An 18,068-nucleotide genomic window follows, 5' to 3' on the forward strand; every position below is an offset into this window, starting at 1 on the left:
TCCTCTAACATTTTTCTTACTAAATTCTGCATGCAGCAGTGTAAAAAGAATTATATATCAAACCCTCGATCCAACCATTGACATTTTACTATCTTTGCCTATCATCTCTCCAGACATCTAGCAATCCTTATTTTGTGATGCTTATCAATGTAATTTGCAGATCCCAGCACACTTCCTTGTAAATACTTCAGTGTGCTAGAATTCAGTAAGAAATGTACAAATCCTAAATATACATTCCTAAACTTTGACAAATGCATATACCTATGTTACCCTAACCCCTACCTCAGACCCCAGTCAGTCTCCATCTGCAGAAGCAACCACTCTTCTGAATTTTTTCCACCACCGATTAGTTTTGTTTAGAATGTCATAGAAGTAGAATCATTAATACATTCTTTTTTTCTGGGTAATTCTTTCACATTTTAATGTTTTGAGATGTACCCATGTCGTCCTGTGTATCAGCAACTTGTTTCTTTGTATCGCTAAGTAGTAGTCCATTCTATGAATGTACTAGTTAATTGACCAGTTTTTTAAAAAAGTCTAGTTAAGATAAAGCTGCTAAGAACCTACCCATACAAGTCTTTCATTTCTCTTGGGTAAATACTTTTAGAAGTAGAATTTCTGGACCATACAATAGGTGTTTGTTTAGTTTTACAATAAACTGTCAAACTTTCTCTGAAGCAATTGCACCATGTATGCTCCCACCAACAATGCATAAGAGTTCCGGTAGCTCTTAAATCCTCACCAACATTTGATGTTATCAACCTGAGCCACTCAGGTAGATGTGTAATGGTATCTCATTCTGGTTTGATTTGCATTGCCCTAGTGACCAATGATGTAGAGTACTTTTTCATTATAGGATGCTATTGATAGTTTAATAACATACCATTATTTAAAAATTAAAAGGTTTCACATAAGAATCCAGATTTCTAGCTTTTCATGAAACATTAAAGGTTCTAGCCAAACTGAACTAATATTCCATATGGGAATAGTCAGTAGAAACTGGGCAGTGGCTGTGCCTTTAGGGCAACTGCTCCTCAACTTCCTGAGTCCCTAACCCTCCCCATAACCCCCCAGTTGTCAGTTACTTCATGTTACCACATTTGCAGTGTGTGTTCCTCCCTGTTAAGAAGAAGTAAACTGTTTCTTGAACCCATGTCATTATCAATTCTAGATAGATCTACAGTGCAAAAAGAAGGGGGAAGACCACATTTCTTTCTGCAAGGAAAAAATATTCCTGTAATGTTTAGTATGCTAATTAAGTGGATCTCTTTTGAAAGGTTATACCTTAAGGTTCTATGATGAAACTGCCTGGCTTTACTCATTTTTTATTTTCTGCTTAGTCCCTTTAGGAGTTTGAATTTGCTATCTCCTATAATAGAATACTTGAACTGATAAATTAAGTCTCAAGGCTGCACTAACTGGAGTTTTTTTTAGATATACAAAAGAATCTAATTTCATGTCCTTTTATTGAAGAAGGAAGAAAAAATAAACTCCCATAATACTTCATTTAGAATACTTCACGTGTTATAAAACATTGAAACTAAAAAAATTTGTTTTACTTTCTCTGTTCTATAATTTTGCTTTTTAATTCCAGGATTGTAAGTGGAAAATGTATATGGAGATGGATGGGGATGAAATTGCAATAACATACATAAAAGATGTGACATTCAACACTAACCTACCTGATGCAGAGATTTTAAAGATGACAAAGGTAAGGCTCTATTTACAGCTGAAAAGCTTTTTTGAATTCACAGATATCAAACAAAGACATTAAAATACCCCAGCAGCATGCTTTTGTGCTTGTCCATGCTCACATCAGCTCAGCCTCAAGCTGGCTGTTGAAAGGCACATTTTATTTAGCAGATTGAGAGGATAATAGTTTTTTGTTAAAATTCCACTTATGCAGTGTGAACTAAAAAGCACTGCAAAAAAAAAGTATTGTTTAACTTTAAAAAAATTTCCTTCTACATTTCTTTATGCTTACTGTCATTTACTAAAGGAAAGAAAATGTTATCAATGAAAATATTTACTTCAAATTTGGATTGTTCTGAATTTTGAAAAACTTTTCAGATGAAAGACTTTTCTCTGTTCAGTTTCTTGGAGAACTGAGATAGGCTATTTATGGGGCACATGTTGAAATCTTAGTGGTTCCTTTGAGTTCACATCTAGGAATTCCTAGAATAGTAAGACAGCACATTACTACTCTAGGGTCACTGGCAGAAGTATGTCAATGAAAAACAGAGGAAATACTGGCAGAAATGCTTTAGCTTGCTCCTCAGAATGGAAAAAAATTTCAGTTTTGTTCCAAATGCACTGAAAAAAAAAACATATAAAATGTCAGTGGTAGAAGGTCACTAACTGTGATGCCAATTGTACAGTCATCCTAACCTCAAAGAACTATCAACTCTAGCACTATTAAATGTTATTTGGATTCAGTGAAGAAAATGGGGCTTGTTGCAAAGAACCTGGGTAAAAACACAAGTAGGAAACTAAACTAAGTCTTCAAAGCCCTGGCATTAGACTTGTAAATGTGTTCTCTGCACAGTGTAAGATTGCTAAACACCAATTCCTTTTAATTTACAAGTGGATTCATGAAGTAGACTGATTTGATATTCATTGTTGCATTCCTTTGCATAACTGGGAGTTGTTTCAGTGGCATTATTTATCTGTAAAGGGTATGATTTGGGAGGTAGAAATCAGGAGGATCACCGTTGGAGGCCAACCCAGGCAAAAAGTTAGTGAAGACCCCAATTCAACAACAGAAAAAAGCTGGGTGTGATGGCTTGCACTTTCATCCCAGTGATAGAGCACTTACCTGGCAAGCATGAAGCCCTGAGTTCAAACCTCCCCCTCCCCCAAAAAAAGCAGGAAAAAAAAATTCTAGCCAATCAAGGGAATGTAAATCAACATACGATAGAGAAACCTGCTAATCCATGTTTATTGCAGCACTAAATCGGTAAGCTATGAAATCAGTCTAGGTGCCCAACAGCCATTCAGTGGATAAAGAAAATGTGGAACAAATACACAATAGTGTATTATTCAGCCATAAATAAGATTGAAATTATGTCATTTGCAGAAAAATGGATGGAACTGAAGAGTATCATGTTGAGTGAGATAAGCCAAACTCAGAAAGACAAATATTGCATGTTTTCTCTCATATGTGGAATCTAGTCCTAAAAAAAAATAATAATAATAGGACATTATTGTAAAAGCTATTGGAGGGGACCAGCAGGAAGGAAAAGGGGGAAAGGAGAGGGTAATGGAGAGTGAATACAATCAAATATATATATATGAAAATAGCATAACAAAACCCACTAAAATTGTTTAAAAGCAGGGAAGAGAGTAGATAAGAAAGAGTACTAGAGGGGATGAATTTGATCAAAGTACATTATATGCATGTATAGGAATATCACAATGAAACTCCTTCATACAATTAATTTATGATAATAAAAAACTTAGTCCAGTTAAATCTCCATCACATTTTCTGTACCCAGGTCACAGGCAGTCATTCTCTTGGTTCTTAAACCTAGAGGGACAGGGAAATGAGAGGAGAATGTAACTCACTTGTTTTTTTTTTGTTTTTTTGGTTTTTTTTATTTTATTATTCATATGTGCATACAAGGCTTGGGTCATTTCTCCCCTCTGCCCCCACCCCCTCCCTTACCACCCACTCCAGCCCCTCCCTCTTCCCCCCACCCCCTCAATACCCAGCAGAAACTATTTTGCCCTTATTTCTAATTTTGTTGAAGAGAGAGTATAAGCCATAATAGGAAGGAACAAGGGTTTTTGCTGGTTGAGATAAGGATAGCTATACAGGGCATTGACTCACATTAATTTCCTGTGCATGTGTGTTACCTTCTAGCTTAATTCTTCTTGAACTAACCTTTTCTCTAGTTCCTGGTCCCTTTCTCCTATTGGCCTCAGTTGCTTTTAAGGTATCTGCTTTAGTTTCTCTGCGTTAAGGGCAACAAATGCTAGCTAATTTTTTAGATGTCTTACCTATCCTCACCCCTCCCTTGTGTGCTAAAGCTTTTGTCATGTGCTCAAAGTCCAATCCCATTGTTGTGTTTGCCCTTGATCTAATGTCCACATATGAGGGAGAACATACGATTTTTGGTCTTTTGGGCCAGGCTAACCTCACTCAGAATGATGTTCTCCAATTCCATCCATTTACCAGTGAATGATAACATTTCGTTCTTCTTCATGGCTGCATAAAATTCCATTGTGTATAGATACCACATTTTCTTAATCCATTGGTCAGTGGTGGGGCATCTTGGCTGTTTCCATAACTTGGCTATTGTGAATAGTGCCGCAATAAACATGGGTGTGCAGGTGCCTCTGGAGTAACCTGTGTCACAGTCTTTTGGGTATATCCCCAAGAGTGGTATTGCTGGATCAAATGGTAGATCAATGTGTAGCTTTTTAAGTAGCCTCCAAATTTTTTTCCAGAGTGGTTGTACTAGTTTACATTCCCACCAACAGTGTAAGAGGGTTCCTTTTTCCCCTGCATCCTTGTCAACACCTGTTGTTGGTGGTATTGCTGATGATGGCTATTCTAACAGGGGTGAGGTGGAATCTTAGTGTGGTTTTAATTTGCATTTCCTTTATTGCTAGAGATGGTGAGCATTTTTTCATGTGTTTTTTGGCCATTTGAATTTCTTCTTTTGAGAAAGTTCTGTTTAGTTCACTTGCCCATTTCTTTATTGGTTCATTAGTTTTGGGAGAATTTAGTTTTTTAAGTTCCCTATATATTCTGGTTATCAGTCCTTTGTCTGATGTATAGTTGGCAAATATTTTCTCCCACTCTGTGGGTATTCTCTTCAGTTTAGAGACCATTTCTTTTGATAAACAGAAGCTTTTTAGCTTTATGAGGTCCCATTTATCTATGCTATCTCTTAGTTGCTGTGCTGCTGGGGTTTCGTAGAGAAAGTTCTTACCTATGCCTACTAACTCCAGAGTATTTCCTACTCTTTCCTGCATCAACTTTAGAGTTTGTGGTTTGATATTAAGATCCTTGATCCATTTTGAGTTAATATTGGTATAGGGTGATATACATGGATCTAGTTTCAGTTTTTTGCAGACTGCTAACCAGTTTTCCCAGCAGTTTTTGTTGAAGAGGCTGCTATTTCTCCATCATATATTTGTAGCTCCTTTGTCAAAGACAAGTTGGTTATAGTTGTGTGGCTTCGTATCTGGGTCCTCTATTCTGTTCCACTGGTCTTCATGTCTGTTTTTGTGCCAGTACCATGCTGTTTTTATTGCTACTGCTTTGTAATATAGTTTGAAGTCAGGTATTGTGATACCTCCTGCATTGTTCTTTTGACTGAGTATTGCCTTGGCTATTCGTGGCCTCTTGTGTTTCCATATAAATTTAACGGTCGCTTTTTCAATCTCTTTAATGAATGTCATTAGAATTTTGATGGGCATTGCATTAAACATGTAGATTACTTTTGGGAGTATCGACATTTTTACTATGTTGATTCTACCAATCCATGAGCATGGGAGATCTCTCCACTTTCTATAGTCTTCCTCAATCTCTTTCTTCAGAAGTGTATAGTTTTCCTTGTAGAGGTCTTTCACATCTTTTGTTAGGTTTACACCTAGGTATTTGATTTTTTTTGAGGCTATTCTAAATGGAATTGTTTTCATACATTCTTTTTCCGTTTGCTCATTGTTAGTGTATAGAAATGCTAATGATTTTTCTATGTTGATTTTATATCCTGCTACCTTGCTATAGCTATTGATGATGTCTAGAAGCTTCTGAGTAGAGTTTTTTGGGTCTTTAAGGTATAGGATCATGTCATCTGCAAATAGGGATATTTTGACAGTTTCTTTACCTATTTGTATTCCTTTTATTCCTTCTTCTTGCCTAATTGCTCTGGCTAGGAATTCCAGTACTATGTTGAATTGTAACTCACTTGTAATAGAGATTATTGCCATCAAAAATAACAGGATCAAGGCACAGGATTCTTCAGTAATCCCTTGTTTTAAGTAGTGGAAAAACACCACCATAGTGTCTTCATTTGTACACACAGTTTTGCTAGATATCCTAATATATTGGTAAAGTCACCACACCAGCCACTGCTTGCATTGAAGGAAGATACTTCTGGGTCTTCCCATGTTGTTTATTTCTGTTCAATTTGAGAATGTTTTTTGTTGATACTTCAAAGATTGGCATGATAGTAGCCTAATGGTAGGGTTGAGTGATAGCCAATATTGTATCACACAAGAAAAGATTGTGGACTGGTGTAGTGGTACATCCGTAATCCTGGCACTTGGGAGGCTGAGGCAGGAGAATCATGAACTGGAGGCCAGCCTAGACTACATAGTGAAACCCTATCTTGAAAGGAAGGAAAGAAGGAAGAGGAGGGGAGGGGAGGGAAAAGGAAGGGAAGGGAAGAAAAACAAAGGTAGGGTATTCACGCTATTCATTCGTTCAACAAATGTTTGCATCTTGGGGGTAAGGGAGAGGGGAAAGAGGATCAAAGTATGCAATATATATATATATTTTTTTCAAAGACAACATAAGGAACCCCACAAAACCCTGTTTGAAAAAAGGGAGAGGAGGAAGATGGAAATGGGAGTGTAATGGAGGGGGTGAACTTGTTCAAAGTACACTGTGTAACTGGGTTTACCACAATGGAACTCCCTCATGTTATTAATATATACTAATTCAAAATAAACTAGACTATTAAAAAAGAAATGTTTGTAAATGTTAAAAGGATGTCTTATGAAAAGCAAAGCCCAAAATATCACTGTATTGTGAATCAGCATGAGTTTCATGATACTATACTTCTATTTGTGAATTGTGCATGGCACTACTGGCCTCAAAGAAACCCCCTATGGCAGAGCAGGCTGTATCCTGGTACTATACCATCCTCACTCTTGTTTTTCAGCCACCATTTGTAATGGAGAAGTGGATTGTGGGAATAGTGGAAGATCAGACTGTGGAGTGCACTGTCATGTATGAGGTAAGCTCCAAGGAGGAAGGCTACTGACTTCACCACCAGTTAGTGAACTTAGATTTATCTGGGTTAGAAATCATATAGCAAACATGAATATGGGAAGATGAATATAATTTCTCTAATAACATGTTGGGAAGGAAAGAGAACAGGATAAACTTATCTGAGAGAAACTGGGTTAGCATCTCATTCATTCAGTTATTGATTGAACTCCTTCTACACAGTATGTAACAAGTCAGGTAACTGGGAAAGCCAAAAAGTGAATGAAACAGATCTTTGCCCTCTTGGAGCTAAAAGACTAGGTGTGAGAGGAGATCAATGATTCTTCAAAAGACTAGAGCACAACCCCTATTACTACCTGGGGAGAAACCATATTATCAAAACAGATGAGCAGATTCCATACATTTTGATATGGAAAGATAGAAGAATTTATACTTTTAAAAAATATGCTATTAAAATTAAAATTCATACATTTAACTGCACCTGCTAGTAGGTACTGTTCTGCAGTTAGGATAGATAAGGTCTGTTCTCTCTGAGGCTTTTATTCTATTGGGGAGAGATAGAGAATAAATAAGTCACAAATAAATAGATGCTATCACAGAACGATAGGTGGTAAAGGGAAAATAGCTTGGGGTGTTAGATTGGGTGGTCAGGGAGCAGCAGAAGAATAACAAGTGCAAGTCCCCCAGCACAAAATACATTGACAAAGCTAGATAAATGAGTGGAGCCAGATCATAGGGCCCCTATAGGGAGTTTGGATTTATAAGCACCACAGGAAATAAATGGGGTATTTTAAGTCATAGAAAGACCTTATTATTTTTCTTTATCAACAAAATCTTCTGTATAATGTAGTTAACAATACTTTATACCTAAAAATTAAGAGGATAGATTTCAAGTTACATGTTTTTAAACATTTTTAAAAATTCAGATTAACTGTTAGAAAATGATCTCTCTATAAATATATTTCAACAATGTATGTCCAATAAATATATTTAAAACTAATCATTTTGTAAAAATTAACAGTATCTTCCTAGTTTGTGGGACATTGACCTTATAAAATAGACGAAATCGCTGGGTACCAGTGACTCACATCTGTAATCCTGGCTACTCAGGAGGCAAGAGAGCTGAAGGATCATGGTTCAAAGCTAGCCTGGGCAAATAATTCTCAAGAACTTACCTTGAAAAAACCCAACACAAAAAAGGACTGGTAGGGCAGCTCAAGCAGTAGAACTCTGTGTAGTGTGGGCTGGAGGGAGGCAGTTACAGAGTCTGGGGACCCAGGAAGATATTAGTGAGCACCTGTCATCGATAGGTCATGCATTCACTCATCCACTCACTCATTCATTCATTGCTTCAAGAATGTGTCATTAAGGATTTGCCCTGAATTAGGAACTATAAGGGCCAAATACACTTGCTCTGTCTCACTAACCTCATGGAAATACTGAAAGATAGACACAGTTTTCTTCATTTTGCAGACAGGGGAAACGGAGAGATGAAAGAAGTCCTGAAGTTCAGGGTGTTGAGTTACAGAGTTGGTGGGGTTGCACCATGTCTTCCAACTGTAAAACCACTTTCTACTAGAGCCTGGGCAATTCATCTGTTAGCTTCCCGGTGACTGCAACAAGATGTAGGAAGTCAACCTCAAAGTGGACTTTCTGAGCTGCTGCATGGGATGGCTTTCCTGAACTGTCACGGTTTGGATCTTGAATACTAGAGATCCAAGCCTTGGCCACCCACGATGTTGCCTGGAAGCCAATAGTATTATTGCAATATTTGTCCTCACCGGAAAGGCAGACAGGTTATCAGGAATGAGGTACTGAGGAGCACCATTAGTTACTGTTTCTCCTCTCCTGTTTAGACTCCATGATGACAAGTCACTTGTGTCTGTGTTTCTCATTTCCCTGATTTTAACATTTATTTCATAACTGTATTGAATCCTGAAGACTTCTGTTTGTGTGTGTGCGAGGGGTGGGATAGAAGCCAGGGCCTTGTGCCTGCTAGCAAGTACACTGCCACTGACCCCTGGAGGCCCTTCAATCTACACTGATTCAAAATATCTGGTGAAGAGGGAGCTTTCAGACAAGGATGTGTCTTGATCTGGTATCCTCTCCTTTCTGGGAACTTGATTTCTTTTCTCTTGACTCTGGCTCACTCTGCATCAGTTACCCTTCACCCTCCCTGTGGAGAACTAGTTCCATTTTGTCCCCCATGTGCAGCTAAGTACCTTGTGCAAAAGCATTCTTGGGCAGATGTTCATTTATTCAACAAAATATCTTTTCAAGCACAAAAAACAGAAGAAAGCATTTTATATTTTTTATCAAAGAGATGAGATTTACCAAGTTTTATAAATTCTGGGAAAAGACAACTACATTTCTAATTACTATAACTTAGTGAGGAATATGTTACAATCCATCAAGGATAAAGTGCTATAATCCATTAAGAAAGTAGCTCAATGGAAGAGCACATACTTAGTTAGCATTTGTGAGGCCTGGATTTAATCCCCCAGTACCACAAAGAAAGGGGAAAGGGAGGGAGGGGGGAGGGGAAGAGGGAGAAAAAGAAAAGGAAGAGGAAACAGAAGAAAAATAAAGTCTGTAATATACTAAGGAATAAGTGGTTAAAATTTTCCTCTTAATCAAATTCACATATTTTGAACATTTTACCTAATACATTGTGACTGTGCTCTCATTAAAGTGACATAATTACTTGGGTTTCTTTCCTTCCCATTTTACAAATGCATATTGCTTGATCATCAGTTTCTTTATTATTTTTTTTAACAGAGTGATGTTAGGTCTCCAAAAAGCACTAAGCATGTCCATTCAATTCAGTGGAGTAGAACCAAACCTCAGGATGAAGTAAAAGCAGTCCAGCTTGCCATCCAGGCACTATTCCCCAACTCCGAGGGCAACCCCGGCAGCAGGTCTGACTCAGGTATGTTAGTGCTCAAGTACTACATGTGTGCCAGCATCCAAAAGTCAGTTGTGAGATGCTCGTCACAGAGATAAGTGCCAGTCTGTGGATAGACCCAGATTTCTTACATACTACTTCCTTCTCATACTTTTGTAGTATTGATTAAATAAAGAGGTTTTATGGACAGTAGTATTGATAGGCATAAATATGAGCACATTCTAATTAATTTATCATTTGGATAATGGATAAAAGTTGGAAAATACTGATTAATGATTAATGTCTGCATTTTTAGTTTCCAAAACTGTGTAGATAAAAATGTGACTCTTTTATGTCCAGCAAACATTTCTACAAAGCCACTCCTGTCACCAAGACTCCTTGAGCACTAAACACCATTGATGCATCAAAACATGGGAATGATAGGCAGAAGGAGAGAGGGAGGGAGGGAGAGAAGAAGGAAAGGATGGAGGGGAAAACAAGGGTAAGGAAGGAAAGAAAAGAGGATAGAGAAAGAGAACACTTGAAATGCATATGATGGAGAGTGGTGATGGTAACTATAGCCCCTGTAAACAGACAATTTAAAGTCATTATTTGGTAGATTTACGGAAGAGGTTTTGACTCCCAGCTTTGTAGATCCACGAGCTCTAATAACTCTTGCAGGACTGAGATGTGCTAACAAATACTTTCAAGATGGATATATACAAATGCCTGGCATTTCCCTCTTAACCATGAGAAAATTATCTGCGAAACACTCCAGAAATACATGTTTTCTCATCAGTGCATTTTTTTTCTCAAGAGAGACAATATATATATGTCACAGGTATACACCTGTGACACTGTCAAGGTTCTTGGTAGACATGGAGTCAAAGTGACCCTGAGGGCTGGTGTCACTGAGGTATGATAGCCTACCCTTGTGTCCTCCACTGTAAGACTTAACTATCAAGCATACCAGATATTCTTAAATATCCACCAGCCACGGTGCCCAACCTGGACAAATTCTCTGACAGCATGCTGAACCCACCAACCTTTGTCAACACAGTTGCTTTGATTACATTCTTTTTACAAATAATGAGCAGAAGACATTCTGACCACTGAGCTTAGGTTTGGGTTTTTATCAAGATTCCTTGGCCAGCTGCACGTTATCACACATCTTTTTGGGGTTTGCTGTTTCTATAGAGACTATCCATGCAACAGGTGTCGGTCCCACTGGCTTCCCTCTCAGATCCCACTCTGTTTCTAAGTTCTTTTGTATTTGTTAATTCAGTGAGTCTTGCCCTGCATACTACTATCACAACTTTAAGAACTTTTTCTCTAACAGCTCATGTTTACATGGCATATTTTACTTCTGGAGGGCTTTCACAGCCATGATCCTGTTTGATCCCTATAACACCCCTATGAGACCTGTGGGGATCTTCTCTCTGCATTTCTGCTGTATTTTTCTCCTCCATTAGAGGCTGGTTTTCTCTGTTTCCCTACCCACATGACACAAAATACCTGCCAACAACTTCCAAGTTTTACATAGTTCAAATCCTACTATGTTGAGACTCACCAAATAGACATTTTATGAGCCCAGTTCCAGATTCCCTGGTGTAAAGCTTAGGTGTGCTATTTGTTTTCAGGCATTCTGCCATGGACCAATTAACTATAACAAAAGGGGAGGTAGGATATGGTAGACAGCAGAGTCCAAAGGATGGGTCAGGAGGTGAGGACATCTCTTGCAACATATCGTGACCACGTGGATGGAGGCAAGGCGGTATCCTTTCCAAAACAGAGCAGTGGAGGGATGCAGATTGGCTCAAGTGGTAGAGTGCCTGCATAGCAAGCACTGGGCACAGAGTTCAAGCCCCTGTACCACCCCCCCAAAAAAAATCCACCAAAATAGAGCAATGAGCAGATATCCAATGGGTGTCCTTTACTCCTCTTAAACAAATCGTTTAGGAGACAGTAAATTATTCTTTCTCTAGGAGTATGGACAGGAATAGTCATTCTCTCCCTATCTCCCACTGGAACTGCTCTGGATAAACTGTTTTCTTCTGATTATCAATTGAAGAGGTTGCAGAATTGACCTTCCTTTGACTTACTCCAGTTATTCATGAATTTGACACCGTCCATCTTCCGTGAGTCCTTTTTATTGTTTTTTTTTTCCAATTGATGTGAAGACTCCACCCAGATCTGGACACTACCCAGATTAGTTAAGATCTTTTTCAGCTGCAAGTAGCAGGAAACCTAGTTTCAACTGGCTTCCTCTGTATTTTCTTTTCTTTTTTTATTTTTTGGTGGTACTGGAGTTTGAACTCAGGGCCTCATGCTTGCTAGGCAGGTGTTCTACCACTTGAGTCATTCCGCTAGCCCTCAACTGGCTTCCTCTGAGTGGTTTTCAAAGCGTGGTCCCAGCACCAACAGCATCAAAGTCATCTGTGAACTTGTTAGACATGCAGTCTCTCAGGCCTACCCTGTGTCTATTTGGTGAGTCTCAACATACTAGGATTTGAACTATGTAAAACTTGGAAGTTGTTGGCAGGGATTTTGGGGTTAGGACCAGAAATGTGTATTTTAAAAATCCCTCCTGGGTGACTGAAAGGTACTCTGAAGTCTCTCAAACACTATTAATGAAATGTATTATCTTCTATCACAAGAGGTTCAGAGGTAGTGCAGGCTGCAGTAAGACAAAACAGTTCAACCACGGTCTGGTGGTTTCCTTCTTTCCACTCTGCCATACCCACTCCACTGTGTTGGAGTTGCCCGCAGCCTAGCTCCTCTCGTGTTTATAGTGATCGCAATGTCCGGGGAGGGGGGTGGTTAGTCCCTCCCTGTTCTCATGTGGGAGGGAGGAAAGCTTTCCTAGAAGCCCCCAGCAGACTCCCCTATACTGGTTCTCTTTAGCCAAATGGAGGAACTTGTCCATTCCTGGCATCAGCCTGTTTGCCTTGGGCTAATTCAAGTCTGACCCTAGAGCCAGAGGGTCATCAGGTTACCCGGATGCACACGGCTACAGGAGCTGGAGAGCAGATGAGCTCCAGGCTCTGTTGGAAAGTAACATGTCAGAAGTGGAGGTAAAGGAAAGGTAGCATTGTGATACCATGTGAAAGTTTCTAACATGGTCAAAATCACAGAAACAAAGCAGAAAGGCAATTGCCAAGGGATTGGGAAGGGAAGAGAGGAAGGAAGAAGTAGTGTTTAGTGGGTACAGACTTTCAGTGTTGCAGGAAGAGATAGTTTGAAGATCTGTTACACAGCAGTGGAAGTACACTTTAAATGGTATGGTTTTCATTGTGTCAAAACACATGTACACACACAACAAAAGTAGGCACTGTGACTGATTGGAGTCTGGGAGGAGCATCTAGACACAGGAGGTAACCTGTGTCTGCAAAGTCACTCACCCCAGGGGTGTGGGTAACCTGTGTCCGGGCAGTGAAGGAGACCACTTGCTGGCAGAGAGAGTGGGCATGCTCTGCTCCGCTACAGAAAGCTACATCTTCTTCAGCAGGGTCAGAGACACACAGGACACAGCAGCTGGAACTCTAGCATGTCAGTGACACAATTGGGGCCCTGGGGAAGATGTCAGGTGTGAGGAACTTCCCTACTCACAGAAAGCTTCTTTTAACCTTCACTTCTCCCTACTTCCCACACAGCTGCCAAAACATTTGCCATTCCTGCCCGTCAGGCCCCTCTCCTCTACAGTACGTGCACTGTGTCTACACTCATCAACCGTCTCAACCTTCAGAACTTCGTTTCTTTTATCTGCCTTTAGGGTCTGTGAGAGTTTAAAGTGCTGTCTTTCTTTTTTTTTTTTAATGACAGGAAGCCTTTGGTTTATGAAATATGCCCCTGCCACTCAAATGGCTCTTCTTGGTTTTGTGTCTGTGGTACTATGTTTGAACTCAGAGCCTACACCTTGAGCCACTCCACCAGCCCTTTTTTTTTTTTTATTATTCATATGTGCATACAAGGCTTGGGTCATTTCTCCCCCCCTGCCCCAACCCCCCCTTACCCTCTACTCTGCCCCCTCCCTCTCCCCCCCTCAATACCCAGCAGAAACTATTTTGCCCTTATTTCTAATTTTGTTGGAGAGAGAGTATAAGCAATAATAGGAAGGAACAAGGGTTTTTGCTGGTTGAGATAAGGATAGCTATACAGGGCATTGACTCACATTGATTTCCTGTGCATGGGTGTGACCTTCTAGGTTAATTCTTTTTGATCTAACCTTTTCTCTAGTTCCTGGTCCCCTTTTCCTATTGGCTTGAGTTGCTTTTAAGGTATCTGCTTTAGTTTCTCTGCGTTAAGGGCAACAAATGCTAACTAATTTTTTAGGTGTCTTACCTATCCTCACCCCTCCCTTGTGTGCTCTCGCTTTTATCATGTGCTCAAAGTCCAATCCAATTGTTGTGTTTGCCCTTGATCTAATGTCCGCATATGAGGGAGAACATACGATTTTTGGTTTTTTGGGCCAGGCTAACCTCACTCAGAATGATGTTCTCCAATTCCATCCATTTACCAGCGAATGATAACATTTCGTTCTTCTTCATGGCTGCATAAAATTCCATTGTGTATAGATACCACATTTTCTTAATCCATTGGTCAGTGGTGGGGCATCTTGGCTGTTTCCATAACTTGGCTATTGTGAATAGTGCTGCAATAAACATGGGTGTGCAGGTGCCTCTGGAGTAACCTGTGTCACAGTCTTTTGGGTATATCCACCAGCCCTTTTTTGTGATTTTTTTTTTCAAGATAGGATCTCTTGAACTATTTGCCCGGGTTGGCCTCCAACCACAATCCTCCTGATCTCTGCCTCCTGAGTAGCCAGGATTACAGGTGTGAGCCACCAGCACCTGGCCCAAACAATCTTAAACAGTAATTTCCAGAAGTGACAACACAACTAAGGAGGAAGAAGATGGGATTAGATGCAGAGAGACCTAGGATTATTGGCCAAATGACCTTGTGCTAGTTACTTGACCTCTCAAGTTTCCTCATTTATAGGCGATTATTAATTACTGTTTATCTGAGAAGGTTGTTGGAAGGATTAAATGAGGTAATGTAAGTAAAGCCCAGGAGAAAACGCCAGGGACATACCATATACTCAGAAAATGTCAGTGTCCTTCTTTTTTATTATTTAAGTCTTTGCATCCTCATCCGTGGCTTAGCCTGCTGTGGCTAAGCTTGGAGTGTCCCGAGAAGCCTGGCATCCCTGAGACAGGCTTTGCATTAGGCATGCAGCTCTGCAGACTGAGATGATGCTGGTTTGCGTTCCCTTGCAGGTGCGGACTGCCAGTGGCTGGACACGCTGCGCATGCGTCAGATCGCCTCCACCACGGCTCTGCAGCGCTCCCAGAGCAATCCCATTCTGGGGTCACCTTTCTTCCCATACTTGGCGGACCAGGATTCCTATGCGGCTGCGGTGAGGCGGACACAGGTGCCCGTTAAGTATCAACAGATAACGCCTATCAACCAGTCCAGAAGCTCCTCTCCCACTCAGTATGGGCTGACCAAAAACTTCTCCTCGCTACATCTCAACTCTAGGGACAGTGGCTTTTCTAGTCTGAACACTGACAGCTCTTCAGAGCGGGGTCGCTACTCAGACAGAAGCAGGAACAAGTACGATCGCGGTAGTGTGTCGCTCAATTCTTCCCCTCGCGGTAGATACAGTGGGAAAAGTCAGCATTCCACTCCGTCCAGAGAAAGAGATTCTGGCAAGTTCTTCAGGGTGTCTCAGTCGGCTGACTTCAAGAGGAGCCCTAATGACCACCACTTACCCAGGACCATCCCAGGGATGCCTTTGCACCCTGACACTGCCTCTAGAGCCAGCGAAGAGGAAAGCAAAGTGAGCGAGGGAGGATGGACCAAAGTGGAGTACCGAAAGAAGCCGTTCAGGCCCTCTCCTGCCAAGACCAACAAGGACAGAGCCCGAGGGAGCTACCGCGGGCGGAGGACCTTCTGATCAATTCCCTAAGCAGGGTTCTTCCATTCACAATAGGTGTCTTCAGATTCAGTTAACAAAAAGACAACTCTTCCAATTTGGGGATTGGGAAATACCTTTTAATTGAGACTACAGCCAAACCAAGGCCAGAATTATGGTTGTTGGTAACTAGACTTGAAAATAACTACCCAAATTTTCTCCCATGAATTAATATCTGGAGGGAGGGGCTATGCCATCTTTCAGCCTGAGCAGTGGCTCGTTAGCAGGACTGGGACTAGGATAAGGCAAGCGAGGTCCACAAAAAAAATCAAAATTCTAGGTAAAGGCAGGGTCAGTGTTACTGAGTTTTTCCTTTCGTCAAAGGCGCCGTTTGGGCTCAGCAATGCACTGTTACTGATTCTGTCCTTACTTAAATTTTTGATATTTTGTTCACAAATTTTTTGCATTGGTTTTATTTTTTAATACTGCATTAAAATACCATTTATCTTGATTATCAGGGTTTTTAAAAAATACCTTCTTGAATTGTGTGCCCTCATCTCAGACCTGCTAGTTAGTTATTTATTTTAGTAAGATATTTGTGTTTTTATTATGGTCAAAAGAGAACTGATTTGGCATGTCATTTTTAGGTAATAAAAATGTTTATTGAACTTAATGTTGATAGCATGGTGTATATATCATTCATTTAAGTTTCATCAGAAACCAGTGGCCTAAGTGGTGGTTTCCTTCCTCAGCTCCCAAAGAAGGAGAAAAGGGAAAAGTGCAACCCATAAAGTCCTCTTGGGATGTCAGAAATCTAAAACCTAATACAGAGCAGGATAGTCACATCACAAGCTAAAAGCAGGGGAAATTTTAAATCACCAACATCCCTGTAACAGGAAGACAGTAAATGCCAGCTTTGCAGACAGACAGCTCTGAGCAGCTTAGGGGAAAGAGGAGACCGCTTGCAGTTTAGGACATGAGTGGCAGAATCCAACTTGTGGAGCTCTTCCTGTTTCACAAATCAAAAGGCCAGGGGGCAACAAGTGTATTATATGTCCAATAAACATTACTTCCAATATTCTAAGATTCCTTCCAGCATCACTGATGCTGCCCATCGCCTGTCCTTCCACCTGCCCAGGACTCTCTGAGCTCTGTAGAAATGTAATTCTGTGGAGCTGAGTTCTCTTTTAATAGAAACCACTCACCCAAGGAGCCACCCTGCTCTAATACTGTACTTAGGGACTGCTGGGGAAAGCTGTATTTGGGTAACGTTGAGGTCAAGTTATAGGAAATGACTTTCATTTACAAGAGAAGCTGTTATGACCTAAACATTGATTCAACAACTTGCTTTTATAAAGATCATCTTGTCTACCATCTGTACTTATTTACAAGCAAAGCAACAGAATGTAAGTCAAAATCAGTGACACAGGCAACATACTTCTAAAGTTTATAAGCCTTCTCCACGGGGACCCTTTCTCACAAAGCCCTTTTCCAATAATTTTTCTCCTTTGTCCTTTATTCATATTTAATTTTTTGGTTGTTTTGGTTTTTTTTTTTTTTTTCGGACAAGACTCAGGGTTGAACTCAGGGCCTCATACTTGCTAGGTAGGCACTTTACCACTTAAGCCACTCCCCAATCCTTTTTACTTTAGTTATTTTTCACATAGGGTCTCAGATTCTTTGCCTAAGACTGCTATCCTCCTTACCTCTCACATGGTTGGCTTCAGTTATTAAACAGAATGTGTACTTTGGAGATATATTGATGACTCTAGCTTAAAAGGTGCTATCCTTGCTTTTTTCCTTTGTGTTGCTTTCTTGGGGCATGAGTTAGAGAATCCAAGTTGGTAGTAAAATGACTCCATGATGTCAGCTGTTTTAAGTGAAGTTGGTGACCACAAAGTTTTTCCAATCGCTCCCAAAACTGACCACTTTGTAATGTCTCAGAAAACACTCGTCAGCATCAATGTTCCCAGTCAAAATCAAAACAAGAACATCTGCAGTCTGCTTCTTGGTTGTGAAGAAAGAATAAGAGTTGGATGTGCTTTTTTTGTGGATTTTTTTTTCCTCAATGATGCTTATTCACCAGTAGTGGCTTGCCAGGTTGGAAAATGAACATAAATGTAGAGCAGTATCACTTGCAACAGGCTGAGGTTAAAAATCAAAAAAAGGATGGACGGAAGGAAGGAAGGAAGGAGAACTTCATTGTTTTCAGCCAATTTATAGTGAACAGATCTTGAAAAAATAAAAAAAACTGCAATGTCTAAACAATTGACAGTAAAACTTAGAGCAAAATCTAACTTGGAAAA

At 40.1% G+C, this 18,068-nt stretch overlaps 1 protein-coding gene across 4 annotated transcripts in view; it reads left to right on the forward strand.

Annotated features, from left to right (window-relative positions):
* Positions 1–16,435, forward strand: part of Map3k20 (mitogen-activated protein kinase kinase kinase 20) — a 163,434-nt gene extending 146,999 nt beyond the window's left edge. For 3 of the 4 annotated variants that reach the window (XM_074071120.1, XM_074071119.1, XM_074071118.1), the window contains exons 17-20: positions 1,595–1,711; positions 6,897–6,971; positions 9,743–9,893; positions 15,125–16,435. In XM_074071120.1, coding sequence (XP_073927221.1) covers positions 1,595–1,711; positions 6,897–6,971; positions 9,743–9,893; positions 15,125–15,804 — 1,023 coding nt within the window. In that variant the 3' untranslated portion in view covers positions 15,805–16,435. The remainder of the gene's footprint in view (positions 1–1,594; positions 1,712–6,896; positions 6,972–9,742; positions 9,894–15,124) is intronic. The other variant, XM_074071121.1, reaches the window with a different exon arrangement.
* Positions 16,436–18,068: the final 1,633 nt, after the last annotated feature.

Source organism: Castor canadensis, chromosome 4, assembly GCF_047511655.1.
Source record: "Castor canadensis chromosome 4, mCasCan1.hap1v2, whole genome shotgun sequence".
Taxonomy (NCBI): domain Eukaryota; kingdom Metazoa; phylum Chordata; class Mammalia; order Rodentia; family Castoridae; genus Castor; species Castor canadensis.